Raw genomic sequence first — 18979 nt, 5'->3', positions numbered from 1 at the left:
TTACTGTAATACTAGCTGCAAACTGTTCCTTTTATACAAGAAATAGATTTGAAAATCAGGAAAACTGAAACGCTTGCCTTTTTGATGTTGTATTAAGTCACTCGTTGCAGTTAAAAACAACGGGATACTCAGGATTCTATTAGAAGCCTTTTATATCAAGGTGACACGGGTGGCGCTGTGGGTTAAACCAGAGCCTAGGACTTGCTGATCAGGTCGGCGGTTCAAATCCCTGCGACGGGGTGAGCTCCCATTGCTCGGTCCCTGCTCCTGCCAACCTAGCAGTTCCAAAGCATGTCAAAGTGCAAGTAGATAAATAGGTACCGCTCCGGCGGGAAGGTAAACGGCATTTCCGTGTGCTGCTCTGGTTCGCCAGAAGCGGCTTAGTCATGCTGGCCACATGACCTGGAAGCTGTACGCCAGCTCCCTCGGCCAATAAAGCGAGATGAGCACCGCAACCCCAGAGTCAGCCACGACTGGACCTAATGGTCAGGGGTCCCTTTACCTTTACTTTTTAGACCAAGGTGGTCCAATGCGTGCCACGAGGTCCTCATGCAGCCCTCCAAGCCCTTTCTGGCTGCCCTCGGCAACGTTTGATGTCCCCTCCCACCAGTCTTTGCACTGCCTTCCCATAGCTGAGTAAGTGAGGTACTGGGCTTTAGGAATGAGATGTGAGGACTCTTGACAGGGTCCTAAAGTCCTCCTGTTTCTTTCCCAAAGCCTATTTGGTGCTTTCCCAGCTTTCCTCCCCCACCCTGTACAACAAGACAGTGTGTGGCCTGCAGGTTCCACATTGAAGTACTTGGTATGAAAAAGTTGGGCCGCCCTGCTTTAGATGTATTGTTAAAAAGCTTTGGAAGCTGCTTGCAATCTTTTTGGCTGACATGCAGAAATAGTAAGGAACAGAAGTTATGAATCATAAAAAATGACACTGCAGAGAATGATGGAACTGGTGACTCAGTCTACCAAGATTTTTCTTCTAAATGATACTATTTACATATTTTATGTATTCCACTGCTGTGATCATAATTTTCAGTTGCCACTAGTGGACAACAGGCAGAAACGGAGCTTTTAAGAGAGAGAACTCTGTTGTGAACTAAACTAAAGCACACATACCCAAAGAAGTCAAAGCTCAAGATGATTTTCAAAAATGTCAAGGTATTAAAGTAACATAAAACAGTTGAAGTGCTCTTCAGTTAAACATTTTTAGCCAATTGTTGTTGTCTGTAGCAGGGATGCTTGATGGATTTGATTTCTGTGAAGTGACCTTCCCAGCCAATGTTATGTGGATTGAAAGACTCATTTCACACATATCCAAATTTGCCATGCAGCTCTCATCTCAAAAAGAAATGTACCAAAATGTGTCCGTGCATATTTTAGGATCAAATATGTTTAGAAATGTGTACATTGTGATCAAATATATATATATTTATTTTCATGTGGATTTTTTTAAATTGGAGATTAATGTGGAAATTTTTATTACTACTATTAACTGAATTTATATTCCGCCCTATACCCAGAGGTCTCAGGGCAGTTCACAGAACAAAATCAAAATACAAAACCACAAAATATATAATCAAAATAAAAAACAACCCAATAACTGCCCCCCCCCAAAAAAACCATTTTAAAAGGGCATGGGATGTCAATCAAATCAACTGAAGGCCTGGTTAAAAATGAACATTTTTGCCTGGCGTCTAAAGGGTGTCAGCTGAACTTCCCTGGGGAGAGCATTCCACAGATGGGGAGCCACTGCAGAAAAGGCCCTTTCTCATGTTGCCACCCTCCAGACCTCTCGAGGAGGAGGCACACGAAGAAAGGCCTCAGAAGGTGATCTCGGGGTCCAGGTAGCTTCATATGGAAAGCGGCGATCCTTCAGGTATTGCGGTCCTAAGCCGTTTAAGGCTTTATAGGTCAAAACCAGCACTTTGAATTGGGCCCAAAAACTAATTAGTGACCAGTTACAATCGGACAAGAAAATAGAGCAAAGGGGACTTATGAACATAAGTGCAATGGAGATGTCAGGGAACTGCCATCGAAAGAACAGGTGGTAGAAAGGATCCAGGAGAATAGGGGAGACTCTGCAGCAGAAGAGGGAACCAGTAGGGGGAGAGCAGGAGCTCAAAGGGAAAGGGAGTCGGAGGGGAGGCTCTGGGATACTTCCAGTGAGAACAGTGAGGAGGTAACAAGACCCCCTTTAGGAACCCCCACCCCTCGCCGGAAGCTGTCACGCAGAGAGTCCAGGAGGCGCATGTCCGTCAAACAGCTTTTATGTTGGAGTAAGTTCCGTAGACGCCCACTGTCGGATTCTACCAGCGACTGACGGAGTCATGCTTTGGGGGCTCCGTTAGAGACTCAGGTTGGCTGACCAGCCAAAACCCGGAGGGATCAAGTTTTACGCACAAGCAGCTCATTATCCCATCACAGGAGAGATCAGAAACAGACTGGATCTGTCCCTTTAACTACATGTAGTTAATGTAGCTGCAATAAAACGCGTTTGCTTGACCTTTTGGAAAGTATCATCAAATACAGCTCAGATGAAGCGTTTTAACTGATATACTTGCACACTTAATTACATTTCCAAGTGACACGCATCCCCATGCATACTACAGAACCTTGCACAAGATATAAGCGATGGGTCTCCCAGGTTTCCTTCCTCATCACAGGTAACAGATATCGCCATGCTGACTTGGGGACAGTATTCCCTAGGATCACTGGCTCACCTTTACTAAAGTCCTGCAAATATTAAATCAGAAGGTGGTACCACCCATAGTATATACACCTCACTCCTTCAGAATACTCTGATGGCTTTCATTATCAATGGAGACATTTTAAACATATTACTGAACTGAACGGCACCAAGGATGTGGCACAATCAATATGAGAGATAAAGAAATACTCATTCAGATAGGTTGAGAACCCTACTGATACATTTCTTTACATTGCTTTGGATGACACATGAAGACCTTTTCATTCACTTAGGTGTTTTCAATCAAGGAGGTAAATTTTGTTTTAAGGAACTTTTTGGTTTTAATTTTTGTTGCCTTACTGTTTACTTTTTTAAAAAAAATAGACTTTTTAGACTGGTTTGTTGATAGGCAGCCTCTACTGGGTATGAATAGTTCAATATCTATTTTAGTCAGTGTCACTCCTCAATCTATTCTGTCATGTTTTCTGCATCCCCCCAAAAAAAATGCTTCTCAAAATTCAGAAGTATGCAGTCGAAATCCACATAACAGTCTAGGAAGTACAAATTGTGTTGATTTGCTTAAAAAGGCACATCAAACTAAATTCTCCGATATTTCTATCCTCTACAGCAGGGGTCAGCAACCTAAAGGCCAGAAGTGGCTCGTGGAGGTCATTTGACCGGCCCAAGAGCCATCCCTGAACTGAGCCACCGACGCAGCACGGCATGAAGACTCGCTTCTGAGGCACCAAAAACTGGGCCAGTGCAGACACAAGCACCGAAAATCGCATCTGCGCCGATGTCAAAAATCACATGCGATCCGGCCCATGGAGGGATCTCTGCGAATCCAGCCCAGGCAAGATAAACCTTGCTGACCCCTGCTCTACAGAGCAAAAGCAAATGAAGGAGCCCCTCATTGGTATAAGCAGGAAGTGATGTTCTGCCTCAGCCAACCAAAACAAGAAGACACCCAACTCAATGCAAGTTAATAACTGGCCTTGCAGGATATCAATTAGGTTGGTTTTCTTAGTGTTCCATAGTATATCTGACACCTTCTTAACTTCTAAACATCCAACTTGGTCTGAGTGAACCCACTGAAGTCTACTCCAAGTATGATTAATGGACTTTATCCATATTCCATAATTTTTTATCAACGGGAATGAAGTAGCTTTACATTTTAGTAGGGTTTTTATGTGATTTGCCTTTTAATGAAGCTGCTTGTTATTTATATACACTGATCAAAAGACAAATTACTTTGGGGGAAAATGGTACCATAAGCATTTTGCCAGTCCCATTTTTAATAGCTTTACAAATGTTTGGAAATGGCTTCTCTTCCCAATATTAAAAAGCTGCATTGTTCATTCTTTAAAGCTGCATCGTGCTATATATACATTTATATAAATGCATGCGCATTTTTATATGACCAGCCTGACCCAGTCACGAGTTGTTCCCTACTGTATGCACCACACACTTGTTTCTAGCAGCTATCCTGCTCAAAAGGACCAAGTAAAGAGTACCACCTACTGGTCGTATGCGAAACTGTGATACAACACTGAAAAATAAAGGGGGGGGAGGAAGAGAAGTCAAGTACTTTCCTATCCAGCCTCTTTAAAGTTTGTAAGAGATTTACCAAGAACACCAAAAGTGTAAACCATAGGCTCGCTTCAAATGTTTATTCAAAGAAGTCTCATTTCTCAAAAATGCTCTTTCCCAAAACAGATCAGGGGGAGGAGAAATATAAGGAAATAAACTGAATGTTCTATACACAAGTATTTCACCAACATCCTTGTAAAAATGTGAACAAACAACAAATCCAGCAATCACTGCTCGTCAATGAATATGGCACAATTTATTATTTCTAGGTTTTGATGTATTTATCTTCTGTGAGGGCTCTTTTCAATGCTTGTTTTAAAGAACCTAATTTTAGGTTGACTAACCAAGTGGTAGACTCCACTCTTTCAGGACTGCTAATGCCAGCAAGTTCTTTAACAGGGATAATGTGCCAGATCACTGGAGCCAAGCTCTACCTTCTCCCTGAAAAGCAGCCCCTTCTGCTCAGAAACTTAAGCAAACAGTTCCCTAAAACAACTTGGGAAGTTTCTTGTATTGAGGAAAGGAATACCTGTAACCCTGGAAGGCAAGTGGGAAAGGTATGTGATGGGAAAATTAGGTGTTTGCAAAACTGAAAGTCAGGCCTATCCTAGATGCACATCAAATTTGTTAAAAGAAATATATGCACTAAAGAAGGAAACATATATAAATTTTCAAGATCTTGTTCTGCCATTTAAAGTTACAAGTCTAGAAAACTCTACCTCTTGGACCCAAATTATACTAATCTAGTTTGGCTTTGCATTTTAAACACAGGCATCACTGTTTGTCTCCGTATTATCTGAAAAAGGTTCTGTCACATAGTTTTTGATGGCAGGCAGGACAACTTCATTTTCTGTTGTTGCCTCTCCCTTTCCAGGTTCAGTTGGCTCACTTTCCACTGAAGTAGGGATCACTTCATGCAACAGGAAACAGTCGTCATTCAGCACCTCCTCTGAGGTCATTCGATTGTTAAAGCAGAGGAGTTTGGTGAGCAGAGATTTAACTTTAGAGTCCTTAAAGAGAAAGAAAGAAAAATGTATTATAATTTGAGGTCTTCACCAACCCGCCCAAGTCCTGTGACGTGTGCAGATAATTCATATTTATTTTAGAAATACTTATATTCTGCCTTTTTAAAAAAAAAAACTCCTGGTGGCTTACAGTAATAAAAATATCAAATTGCATATACCTAGAAACAGTACATAAAACTCTGGTTTTATGTATTAAAATAACATTTTAATAAAATAAAATAAGCATTAACACAAGAATCCCAGAATTCAGGAAAAAGTAGCAAAATCAGCAATCCATGCAACACTTTGTAAGGCACCCAAGACGCAGAAGCAACCACCCCTTTCTTCCATGAGCCTGGATTGGAAGAGAGAAGTTCCCTGTCCCCTTTCTTTCTCCACCAAGGAAGAGATGGGCAGCTTCTTACCTGCAAGCTGGGTTTATGCCAGGAGGATGGGCGTGATCACTGCTAGCAGACACACTTATGGAACTATCACCCATATGTACTGTTAGAAAGCGAAGTGCTTAGCAATCCTTAGCACCTTCAAGATAGCAGCAGAGATTACTACTATAATTACACTGAGGGTTGCCCAGTTGACAGTGACCCATGACGGGGCCTTCTCAGTGGTGGTCCCCTATTTGTGGAATGCCCTCCCTTAGTGAGTTGAGTATGCACTATTCACTTTCAGAGGAAAATTAAAAACATTCCTGTTTGCACAGGCATCAATTTCATTTTCCCTGAGTTAATGTACAGGCATGTCTGATATTCAGATTACTTAGCCTTACTTTACCATTAATTACATTTGCCTGCCATTCATAATACTTTCCAAATGATACGTTTCCATTTTCCTGACGATCAGGGACCACATTCCTTCTTCTTTACACCAACAATTGTTGCACTTTGATCTTGCACCCAGATGTTTAAAATATTTAAAGATGCATCATTTAGTATTAACTAAACGAAATGATTTAGGCAGTTCTGCACTATTATTTGAAATAGTTTGTGTAGGTAAGAAAACAAACATACCATATAGTGGCCATCTACTTCCGGAGTTCCATCTCTCTTTATTTTAAACTCCTGTTTTCCAAGAACCAGCTATAAATTTTAAAAGATGACAAAATTAGCTCAAACATCAATTCTAGAAAACCAAATTATGTTAGCCCATTCTATTCTGACAGTCACTTCCAGTTTAAAGAGGGACAAAAAAAGGTAAGCGAAGCACAGTTCACGGTATATTTACCGCGCCCCCCCCCCCACATTACAGCTCTTTGTTCTGCTGACCTAAAATTTATGCATCCTTGACAAAAATAATCACTGCACAAAACCAGATATACAGTGGACCCTCGGGTTACATTACCTTCAGGTAATGTAACTTTCGGGTTGCGAACGCAGCAAACCCGGAAGTGTATACTCCCGGGTTTCATCGCATGCACAGAAGCACTCTATCACGCTACACACGTGAGCAGAAGTGGCACCTCTAGATGCAGACTTTTGGGGGTACATACAGACCCCCAGAATGAATTAAGTACGTATCTGGAGGGTCCACTGTACATTTGACTATTGTCTCAAATAAGTAAAATATGTAACCTGCAACATCAATTATATTTCACACAAAGTCTAGATTTCTTAATGAGTCCCTACATACTAACGGTGAACTCAAAAGTGGAAGCCATGACTGATTAAAATGGTATTTAATACTGCTTTAAATGTTTAGTGTAGATGGGGCCTTGATAAGGGGCACCATTCAAAGATGGAATATTCATCCCCTACAGTCTGAAAAGACACAGCCTACTCTGCCATTTCATTTTGTTGCATGCGTAAAGCTGATCACACTTCATACTCATATCCATTCCCAAATTCAGAGAACAATCTGACAACCTCTTTAAGAAAGCAAAATGGGGAAAAACGAGAGCCCCTGGCTAAAATCTGTAGATGATCGAAGGGACAAAACAAAGACTAATAAATGTAGATCTACTTTCACACTTGAGCAGTTATGGCAATTCTGCTCACAGCTTCGCTTGCAACTTTAGGGAACACAATAATTCAGCCTGCATTACATTACAAAGCCTTTGCATTTATAAATGAAGAGCTACATACCCAGTAAAGGAGGCAGCCAAAAGCATACATATCTGAAGCGGGAGAAGGTGGTTGTCCCTGCCTTACTTCAGGAGAAATTAGGTTCAAGCCATTCAGGAGCACAGAGTTCATTGAAGCACGCTGACTCTAAAAATTAAAACCCCACAGCTTGGAATTACAATTGAACGCTGCTTATAAAACAGATGATCTATGCTAGCCTAGGCAACAGGCCTGAAAATCATCCTACCTCCTGAATTGAGAGAGGAAGCAATGCATCTATTGCAATAACCAACTTTCCATTCTCAGTGCAGTGGCACTTTGGGCACTGAACACACATATGCCACTAACTCTCTCTGGCAATTAGTTAACAAGCCAGTAACCCCTTTATAGCACCAGGAGAAAGGGTATGTGTACGTATAATGCATACTGTCTATTCGTGTTCTGTGTTTAACATGGTATGCGTTTAGCACCTCTTTCCTCCATTCTCTACCAGAGAGAGCCAAAGCTCTGCTAAGTGGAGGGCTACTGGCACTTTAATGAGTGCGTGGCTGGCCCTAACCCTGTGGAACTCCTTGCCAATGTGGGTTCAGCAGGAGTCATTGCTGCTTGTTTTTAGACACCATCTAAAAACTGTATTACTCAGATAGGCTTTTCGAACTTAAGAGTTTCTATCCCGACCAGCTATCCCTGATGTTTTTGTTTTTAGTCTGCAAACTGCTGTGTAATATTTTATGAGAAACGCCTGTACATCTTCCTCAGGCCAGCTCACATTACCAGACAAGTGTGTTATAGAAGCTGCACATTTAACTCTTCTAGGAATGCAAGGAGAGAGGGAGATTCTGGTAGCAGCATTCTAGAGGACAGGTCAGAGTCAATTGCCTCCAGCACACACACACACACACACACACACATTTACACTTCATTTTTTGTTTATATTGTTTTAAGATTTACCCCCCCCCCCAAAAGAAAATCCAACTGGAAAACGACTAGATTTTGCATGTGCTCAAAAACAGAGGAACTGCGTTAATTAGCAACAAGGAAGAAGTTCATTTGTTTATATTTAAAGGATAGGTTCTTTACCACTGATTTGGTGAAGTCAAAGTCTCCAACAATTCCTTGCTCTCGGTTTACAGCAAATACGTTGTTTTTATGCAGGGATCCGTGGATTATACCAGCTTTGTGCAGCGTATGCAGACCACGAGCTACTCCTTTCATCACCTTCAAAGTTTCCTAGTTAAAAATCATAAGAGATGAACCTCAAGAGTCCCATTAGTCTTTCAGACACAAACTCCACTGGAAGTAGGGTACAAAGCCACTTATGAAACTCCTTGCAATGTGGCTGTAAGTCAGGATTAATCTTCAATAAATGAGTTACTCCAGATTGAGGAAAAATGTCTTGCCTACAATTGTTTTAAGCAACTGCTAAATTCAGAATGGTCTGAAAAACATCAGAGAGCATGCAGCAAAGCCCACAAAAATGAAGCATAGGTACATGGGGGCAGACCACTGAATGGGACCTTTTGGCCAAAATGCAAAGGGTTTTATGCATTTGGATCCTTGGTGTTACATTTATGTTATAAATCTTTGCTGTACCAGGACTATAGCAATTCATTTCATTTTTTCCGATACCAATTTGTTTGTTATCATTGTAGAACTCATTAACAAATTATAGAGAAGAGGTGACATTTTAACCAGAGTCTCCTGTAGTAAACTGTACTGCAACCGGAATCAGACTGTCACTTAATATAAAAGGTAAAGGGGACCCCCGATCGTTAGGTCCAGTCACGGACGACTCTGGGGTTGCAGCGCTCATCTAGCTTTACTGGCCAAGGGAGCCAGCATACAGCTTCCGGGTCATGTGGCCAGCATGACTAAGACGCTTCTGGCAAACCAGAGCAGCACACCGAAACGCCATTTACCTTCTGGCTAGAGCGGTACCTATTTATCTACTGGCACTTTGACGTGCTTTCGAACTGCTAGGTGGGCAGGAGCTGGGACCAAGCAATGGGAGCTCACTCTGTCGCGGGGATTCGAACCGCCGACCTTCTGATCAGCAAGCCCTAGGCTCAGTGGTTTAGACCACAGCGTCACCCGGGTCCATCACTTAATATACAGTATATTAAAATATGGCAAATAAGTATGTTGTTTTTTGAAAGAAACGGGGGTGGGAGGACAAACAGAGCATTGAAGCAAAAAATGAAGCACTAAATGCCCTGGTTTTGAAAAGCTGAATTCACCGCATACCATAATGGAACAGTTTATAGTAAGAATTGAGTTAATCAGCATCTTAATGAATAGGGGGGTTTTCTTTCTCTCTCTCCACCCTACTCCCACCCGATCACATTACTTACTTCTGGAGTTAAAGGTGCGGTAGTCTGCAATATGCCCAGGCTTGCTTCAGCATAATATGGGACCATCAGGTATGCCAGAGGATCAGACTTAATGGACACAAAAAGTAATATGTATGTGTATATCATATATCAAATTACTGCAACATTTCTACAATTACTTAACACATACTGCAATCAATCAATCAATCAATCAATCAATCTCAAAGTATATATGTACCTTTATTCATCATAGAAAGGCTTACTGATTAAAAGTATTAGGTTAGAAGATTTCTTTTTTAAAAATGACTGCATGGACAGTTTATAACTTGCCTTGCATAAAAATAGAAACATCAGCTGCATCAAACCAGATTCTTCCTTCAGTTCTCTCCAGAGTCTGTGATACTTTGCTGCTCTTTCTATCACTTCGGCTTCAGTATTCATATCCACAGCATATCCCTAAGGTGGTTAAAAAAAAGTTGGCTATGAATTGGATAGGTATACTTTGAAATAATATTTTTCTCATTTTAAAAAGTCCCTAAAAAGTGTACGAACAACTTGTACACTGCATTTGAGATGCAATGCATATACCTACTTCTTATTTTGTGAACGTTAAAAGCTGTGGGGCTATAAAATATCAAGACGGCTGCAATTTCCTTGTAGCATCTATTGTATTCTGCTTTGTGATTTATTTTACTTAGTTCTTTTATTTGTGAATCACTTCCCAAGAGACATCACGAAGCAAATTACAATATAACATGCATATATAAAAACAAGTATAAATATACAAACAGTTTAAAACAATAATGGCACCTACATCAAATCCATTCAAATCCAAGACAAATACCAACTGAGATTAGTGTTATGTTCATCCCATTTCACAGTGATGGCGCCAGGCAAACCTAGGAACCAGTTAAAATAATAGGACTGGAAAGGATTTTTATCTGTCCAGAAGGACTTGCTGTAATTCAGACAACTATATGAATAGCTTCTGTAAATGAAACTAAGAACTGAGACTTTCCTCCCCAATCCCAAAAAGTTCCTAAGTTGTATGAAAATGAGCTTTCTAATAGGTTGGTTGCAACTAAGCCTAACTCTCCATAAACTAGACTTAAAAGGCTGATTTCTTCAAACTCAAAGATCAAGGCTCCAAAAATCCCCAAGTGCTTAGCTGCTCAGGCACAAAATGACATTCTAGAGACCTGAAATGTGTTTTTTCGGCTTAGCAGAGGACCAACAAGCACCCAGATGTTTAATAATGATATCTCAAAACCTGAAAGCTTTCCAGTTTAGTCAATGACTTGCCTCTTATTACTAGCTTTTTATAAAGTGAACTTGAAAGTATACCTTTAAGAGAACCTTCTGCCCTTGAACTTCTGAGCAAACCAGAGGACGTTTGGTGCTCAGTTCTCTCATTGGTTCGGCATCTAGAAGATCACGCTCCAAACTGACTGTCAGAAGTCCCCCTGAGTTCTAAACAAACAGGATTTGCCAATCATCTTATAAATCCCAACACTGCACAAAATATAAATATGTGTAGATCACAGAATAGAGCCACATTATCTATAGGTAATAAACAAGGTGAGGGACCTGTATCCTCGGACTGTAACTGGAGCACTCCAGCACAAGGCTCCACAACCATCTTGGAGCAGGAATCTTGCAGCATTGTTTAGGGGGAAAGGTAGCCATATCTCTTTATTTCCCAACCCTCCTGAAACTTTCCTTGTTGTGCTATAAAGGGCTCAGGTTTGAAGCAAGAGGGAAGGTTTCCAGAGAGGAGAAAAGGGGTTTCTCCACATAGAAGTGAGCTTTTGACCTCGTGAAGGGTGGCATTCCCCTCAATCCTGTTGGGTACACTAAATGGGTATCCACTGTATACTATAAGCTGTTCTTGGTCAAAACAGACCAATGCCCTCCTTTTCTTTCCTGTCAGCTAACACCATAATTCCACTGGTCTTGAAAACCACTGAGCCTAGGTTCTTGTCATGCAGTAGTGGCAGGGGCAGAGAGGGGAGGTTGGGGGCTGTTTGTCTTTTCATTTACAGTACAAACTAAGGCTCCCATGAATGTGCAGAAACCACTTCCTATTTTGGGCTGCTGCGTTTCTCTGCCAAGTTGACAGCACATCTAAGTATCCCTCCCCCCGCCATCCCAATTGTGTTATTTTTAAAAAACAAGATGTGAAGATCTTAGCACAATGGTACCCTTTCTCTTCCACCCGGAAGCTGCTGTGATCTTAAAACAGGGTAAACAAGACCTGCCGTTTTACCCTTTTGGTCTAACAGGAAATCACATTATTGGCTTTACTGCCAGCAAAACAAGGTGACCATGAACAGCAACAGAACCATCAGGCAAATTTTTTGAGAAGAACTAATGGATAAAGGATAAGAAGCACCCTGAGAACGGCCTGGTCACAAGGAATGGCAGGCCTGGCAGATGGCTAATATATAAAAATAATTCAGAACTTAACAATCATAACCTAGAACAGGTGTCAACAACCTTTTCTGAACCAGCAGGCACATTCTGTGCCTCAAATTTATAACAAAATGACTGCCATGAGGGACATGACCTAATGCAGATTGAGGGGGTGTAAAACCATTGCTGTTTCCTCTCTTGGCCTCCACCCTCAATATTTAGCATGGCAAGTAAGCTATGTCCTACTGGTCATGATTGCAGAGATCACATAATAGTTATTCCCCGCACACACCCAAACGATGCTGTTACAGTCAACAGCAGGAGGAATTTCCCAGTAGCAAAAAATAAATAAAATAATAGAGGTGGGCCACACTGCACTCTCTTTTGTGTTCAGATGTCTCATATGCTTCACATATAAACAGCAACACATCCACCTCTCCATTTCTATCCCTCATCTACATCTCTCCCTTTTTTCAGAGACCACACATCCATACATTCCTCCTCTCTCCCACACAAAGAATACTTGAGTACCTGCCCTACATTCAGAAAAGCTTCTCCACTCCCACCAATCCAGAACAATACACGAATGCCAACAACCAAGCACCCACAGGCACCGAGCTGGTAATTCCTTACCGATATCCACTAGGAGTTTCCTCAGATCTTTCTCTCCAGAAATGCCAAAACAAAACAACCCTTACCATATATTTCTTACCATATATTGTAGAATTCCTGCTTCAGGATGAAGAAGTGGGAGCTCAGGGAACCATTTCTGTACCAAGTGATTGAGCTTCTCCTAAATTAAAAGATAAATTTTTGCAATACCCATCTCAGCATGAAAACAGAACACAGCGATATGTTGGGAACTAGATTAACCTGTGGCACGCAAGTAGCAAATTTGCAAATGAAGAAGTGATTCACAGATAAGCATCAGTACGTAATTAGATTCCTCTTCACATGGTACTGCTGGATTTATACTCGTTCCCCAATGCAGAAGTCATACACTTTATAATACAGAAGACACAGCTACTCCATTGAACACAAAGTAAAGGCCCTCCACTCACTGTGCCCCCCCCCCCGAATCATCTTCCTGTGCTTGCCATTTTCAGCCATTCGATTTACTCCTGAGTAAGAGACTAAAAGTCCAAGGGAACACACCAGAGTTGACTTGTTGGCATTTCTAGCTCTGCATTTTACACACCCCTCTATCCTGCCTCCAGCCACCTTCTTTAAAAGCCAGCAATCCTCCCCCCCCCCCCCCCGGTGAGAGGCAACTCATGCAACTGATACACTGGGGGTGGGGAATAGTATGAGAGGCATGGGGGGGTGGCTTGTGCATTCTGGGCTCTGAATTGTTGTGACAATCTCTGCACTCCTTGGTTCTTTGCCTCTTTGCAGCACTCTACACCTGTTATCCTCCTCAGCTGCTGCCTTTCTTCTGCACAACACATCTCCCTCCCCCCGCCCCAACTTTCCACAGTAGTGTCGTTCCTTGCATTCCGAACGCCTTGGTACTTGAATGTTTTGGCTCCCAAACCACAAACCTAGAAGTGAGTGTTCCGGTTTGCGAACATTCTTTAGAACCCAAACGTCTGGCGCAGCTTCCAATTGGCTGCAGGAGCTTCCTGAAGCCAACCAGAAGCCGTACTTTGGTTTCCAAACGTTTTGGAAGTCCAACGGATTCCGTTCAACTTTCAAGGTCCAACTGTATGGGATTTGCCATGCACGGCATAGTCACGAGGGAGTGAAACTGACCCAGGGAAAACCACATCAAAACACAGCATTTCAGTAGAAACTACAAGATAACCTGTGGGTTGTAGGTAACGTCATGTGTACATGGATTCAAAGAACAGGGATGAGAACGCACTGAAGCCAGAGTAAGCCATAAAAGGGACATGCCCTTGGTTTTTGATAAGAGAAGTTTATAACCATTTCTCCACTCGTGATAGCTTTTTAAATTTACAAGTTGCGTGCATAAACATGCCTTCACTAGATTCAGAAATTATCATCCTCTTCATCCTACTCAGTAAGAATATATGCAACTCATTCTGAAAAATCAAAAGTTTATTCAATGTAATTACTTGTTTCAATGGTTCTTATGCAATTGAACACTTACGTATTCTTCTTGTTCCTTGTATATTTCCTCAAATACATTATTTCTTAGTCCATTTATTTCTTCTTTTATTTTTGCCATTTTGGGCTCGCTATCATCATCAGACTAAAAGGTAGAAATGTAAAATCATCACCTCAGACAATTAAGGTATTATTGTATCAGGTAACCATCTTAGTATACATTGAGAATAACTACTGGTTTTCAGTAACACATTCTAGGCCTGAGCCACCAGATTTATTGGATGTACTTTCTTGCCTTCCATCTGTTAGGTTAATACCCTTTCTTACTCCTTGAAAGTGGTGTGGAGACAAAATTAAAATCCCACAGTTGGGAAGGGCACCGGGACTCAATTCTTTGGCCGAACTGTCACCAATGTCTTCTCAGAAATAACAACTTATTCACGAGGATTAATAAATGTTTTCATATGCCTGGGCTAATTCACAAAACTATCAGCCATTTCTTCAGTTGGCCAGGAAAGAAACAGCTCACTGAGTTCAGCTTGAGAGCCAAGCTACTGAAAGCTGGGGAGGGAGAATCTGACTTCTCAGAATGAGTTGGCCACCCTGATATAAAACATCCCAGAAGGTTGTCCTGGGTTTGGATTACTGCTGTTGTTTAATTGAAAGGCTACTTGTCCCTAACAAAGTAAGCTGCAACTTCTGTGCCAGTGCCCAACACACATACAACATGCAACACAACACCACACACACAAGGACAGGACGGAAGAAGATGAATAGTGTCACCTTCTTGTTATAGTACACTCAATATAGTATATATAAGAATGACACCAGAAAGAGGCCTTAGATGCCTATACTGCTGCAACTGAGATGAGACCAAGACTACTTTTCAATGTGAACTCATTAGAGAACTGAAAATTGTTAAATGTGCTTTTGTTGTTCCAAGCTTGCGTTTCTTAAATGTGAGGAACTGCTTCCCTTCCACTGGACTCTCTAGATTTACCACTAGATTTTAAAAGGACTAGACAAATTTATAAACTCTGTGAAAGAGGTTTTGCTCCCACAAGCAAAACACCTTAACTGTCAAAGGCCAGGGTAAAGACTTGCATCTTCAGCCTACAGCAAAAGCTGTACTATAAAGAATCTGGAGACAGTTCTGTGGGTGGAGAGCTCCGCAACGCAGGTACTGCCATAGAGAAACCCCTCACACAGGAAGCCATTCCTGAGAACTCCCAAGAGGGTGCCTTCTGCAGATCATAACACCCAAGAAGCTCGGAAGGGATGCAGGCAGCCTTCCAAACATTGAAAGGCATTGTGCCTCTGGTCATGGAAGCAGTATGTGCTCCATCATCACTAGCAGCCATTGATATCCTGAGGAGAGCACATGCTAGGATAGTGTGGAATCAGTATAGTGCGCAAGCGCACACACACAGAAGAAAAATCTGATATCCCGTTGTTTTATAGGCCCATTATCGCACAAGCTCACTGCTGACATCCCACCCACTCAGCAATGAGAGAAACACTGTCTGATCTACATAGTTTTAATCTACTTTTCCTTCGGATTTTATTTGCCTTAAGTTTTAGGTGAATAAATTACATCTTCGCTAAAAAATAAGATTTCTCAAATGCCAGATAGTACCAGCTTTTCCCACATACTCCATCCATTTTTTCCCCTAACGGACGGTAGGGGCAGAATGCTCTCCCTCGTCCGCTAGTTCTATCTTTCAGAAAAGCCTTTTAAAAACAGCACTTATTTCCATACTTCTTCCAAGTTGTTTTTTTCAACCAGCTTCCACCTCAGCTGAGCCTTCAGCTTTTTCACTCTCTTCTTAATCTGTAGCAAAACGTCAACGTTGGGACTTGTCTCCAGCCACTCCACTATCTGCTTTTTGAACTAAAGTGTAAAACAAAAAACACAAAGAAACCATGGAAGTGAAAGAACGGCGTTTTCATTGCTCAAATTAGTTTCAAGGAAGATTGCTATTTGCACACATTAGACTCATCTTTACGTCTTAAATAGCAACTGAGTTTTAGGCAGCAATAAAACAATATCTAGTTTAGAGGAATCTATTAATGGGTCATTTTATAATTACAAGCCAATTTTTCTTTTGAAGTGGCTGAAGGGCAATTCATGGACAAAACAGTATCACCAAAAAGCTTTCCTAAAGTTTCAAGATGTGGTCTGCTTTAATTCTGAGAATACAAAAAAAATAACCAAGTATGACAAACTGACCTCAATGCTGTCCAGATACTTGTGATATATAACGCTTAAGAGATTGCTTTCTTGGTTGATCTTCTGCATAACTTCACTGTACACGTTCAATATTATTTTTTTATCTGCTTCATCTAGCTCCTAAATGGAATCAGAAAAACATACAGATAACATACCTGCAGCTAGATGAAGGTTGAGGATTTCAACACCTATAGGCATGAAGGCTATTCTTAATGGGGAGGCTTATCAGTTTTTATTTGTAAAATAAGTAGAGGCTACCAAGCAGTTTAAATTAATGTAGTTTGACATTTCCATGGGACATAACCTCCACCCCAATGTTCAGCAGCTCTGGTGTTGTGAGTTTGTCAAATGATTCAATCAGGAATACTTCTGGACTCCTGTTTTGCAACGGACTGCAGTAAAAGGACCACAAGTTGAAATGCAAATTGAACCATTGGCTGAACTGTAAATCAGAGGTTTGCTGCTTTTTATCTTGGCTTCTTCTACCTGGAACAGTTAACAATGTATTAAAAACCAAGTGTAGAGTACACGTCAAAAACATTCAGAGTTTGTGTATTTTACTACTGTCTTTGGGTATGTTTTGTTCTGCTGCCCCTCAACAGTCACTTTTAAGTCCAACCACCTTTTGATTTGAAATTATGTATGGAGCCATGAAAAATATTTTCAGAGAAGGAAGAAATAAGGCTGAGCAAAGCTAAGCAGCTTTTCAAATGCATGTTCCATATAAAGCAACACTATGTGAATCCAATTAATTTCTGCAATTGCTGATCCAGCAAGCAACAACAGCATGGAAGCCTACTTGCATTAAGTGGTCTTCCCTAGCTGGATCAAGGCACTTGGCTCCTGGAGATAATGGGGCACTATGCAGCTTACTCTGGGGTAGGGATGCCTGAGAATGTCATGGCACTCACTATAATTATTTTCTTAGTCTGCAAACATGTAAATTATTGTTACTTTCTGCATTGGTTCTTACGCTTCCCCTCTCCGCGGAAATGCGTTGAAATTTGTTATGTAATTAAACAGTTTAGTTTTGGCCATAGTGGACTGCAAGACAAACAACATACATTTTGGTGGAAGCTGGACTGCAGCTGAACAGAAATGGCAATGATTGCGTGGACAGGCGGAGTCCCCCCAACCCCAGGCGACCCCCGGGTGGAATAATGACTTAAGACACTATGTTATGGTATTAAAATTGGCCGCAACTTTATTAAGACTTCAGATGTAGGGAGACTTTGGCTTAGGCATTGGGCATTTATCCCTCCCAGTCCCCGGGGGAACATCAGGGTTATCCAGAATAATTGGGAATTGGGCTGGCTCTGGAGAACGTCTGTTCAAGCAGAGAGCCCACCCTGCATTTTGCCGCTGTCGCAGGGGAGAGCAATGACAACCTATTGGCGTATGGCCAATGCCTCCCCTCAAATAACCCCTTTAACAGGGAACCCTGGGATCACCACTGCAGGGGGGGAGGCGTGGGTCAGCGCTTCATGCCCCCAATGGCAATGACTGTGATTACCCCAGGCAGGGTGGAAATCACTGCCTCATTACATCCCCACAATGGGGGTTAGTCACAGCCTCACCTGCCGGGCCCAGAAGATGAGCATGGCAAAGTGCATTCATACCCTGAAGCAAATTACTCAAACCCTCATGATGGACTCGGGGGCAGACGGAGAAAAAGACCTTGCTACTTCTTCAGCCACAAGGAAGACAAGAAACAAGGGGGAAAATGGGCCTGGAGAAGTTAGTGACTATCAAATTCAATTCCACCCCCCATCCATTTAGGCCCCAAGCAGAAGGGGAGAAGAAAGCTGCTGGCTTCAATTCAGGGACAAACTAGTTAACTAAACACAGGAAAGATGGCAACTCGCAACTCCCACCCCCTCTCAAAGTGAGATTTTAGCTTACAGGCCACCATGTTAAATTAGCTGGGAGATTTGTGACTATGGTCTTTCAGTATTTGACCAGGACTGAGGAATTTTGTTGCAGGAAATCCTGCTTCTAACATTCCACTGGAAATTTCAGACATGGCTTTTACCCAAAAGACACGAAGCCATTACAAAAGTACTGTAACAGAAAAAAGCTAACTTACAGTTAGAAAAATATTCAGTTCTTGAGAAATGTTCAACTCAGCATTCTTGAGAACTTCATCCATGTTGTCACCTACATCCTCAGATTTCAAAAGTATGCCTGACGTCATGTCAAAGAACTTGGAAGGTAAATAGTTAAGAGAGAAAAGGCGTTATCTATACAAATATTAACAGTGTTGGCAAAGTAAATAATGGCCCCCAAAATGTGGAATGCCCTCCCTATAGAGGTGTGTCAGATGCTGTCCCTTTAAAGCTTTAGGCAGTCATACGTTTCCTGCTTCTTTACTAAAAACTTTGAGTCAACAGCACTTTTATTTGTGAATTTTAATAACGTGTGTGTCGTCCACTTGCACAGGAACACATACTTTCTACTGCTTCTTAGTGCTAAAGAACATGAGATTGTAGAAGGTGCACGAACGATTATATTTGGTGATTTTGTTGTAAATTGTCCTGATGCTGCAGAACAGAAGGAAAGCACACTCTGGTCTCTGTCACCAGCCA

At 41.6% G+C, this 18979-nt stretch overlaps 1 protein-coding gene across 10 annotated transcripts in view; it reads right to left on the bottom strand.

The window, feature by feature from the left end:
* Positions 1-4339: 4339 nt before the first annotated feature.
* Positions 4340-18979, bottom strand: part of STK31 (serine/threonine kinase 31) — a 36686-nt gene continuing 22046 nt past the window's right edge. For all 10 annotated transcript variants that reach the window (XM_083705236.1, XM_083705241.1, XM_083705240.1 and 7 more), the window contains 12 exons: positions 18481-18597; positions 16395-16514; positions 15924-16055; positions 14208-14309; positions 12807-12887; positions 11027-11152; positions 10013-10138; positions 9704-9790; positions 8433-8582; positions 7374-7499; positions 6303-6371; positions 4340-5283 (listed from right to left, as the gene is read on the bottom strand). In XM_083705236.1, coding sequence (XP_083561362.1) covers positions 5035-5283; positions 6303-6371; positions 7374-7499; positions 8433-8582; positions 9704-9790; positions 10013-10138; positions 11027-11152; positions 12807-12887; positions 14208-14309; positions 15924-16055; positions 16395-16514; positions 18481-18597 — 1485 coding nt within the window. In that variant the 3' untranslated portion in view covers positions 4340-5034. The remainder of the gene's footprint in view (positions 5284-6302; positions 6372-7373; positions 7500-8432; positions 8583-9703; positions 9791-10012; positions 10139-11026; positions 11153-12806; positions 12888-14207; positions 14310-15923; positions 16056-16394; positions 16515-18480; positions 18598-18979) is intronic.

This window comes from Podarcis gaigeae (assembly GCF_964106915.1).
Source record: "Podarcis gaigeae genome assembly, chromosome: 12".
Classification (NCBI taxonomy): domain Eukaryota; kingdom Metazoa; phylum Chordata; class Lepidosauria; order Squamata; family Lacertidae; genus Podarcis; species Podarcis gaigeae.
This window is presented reverse-complemented; position numbering and strand designations above follow the sequence as displayed.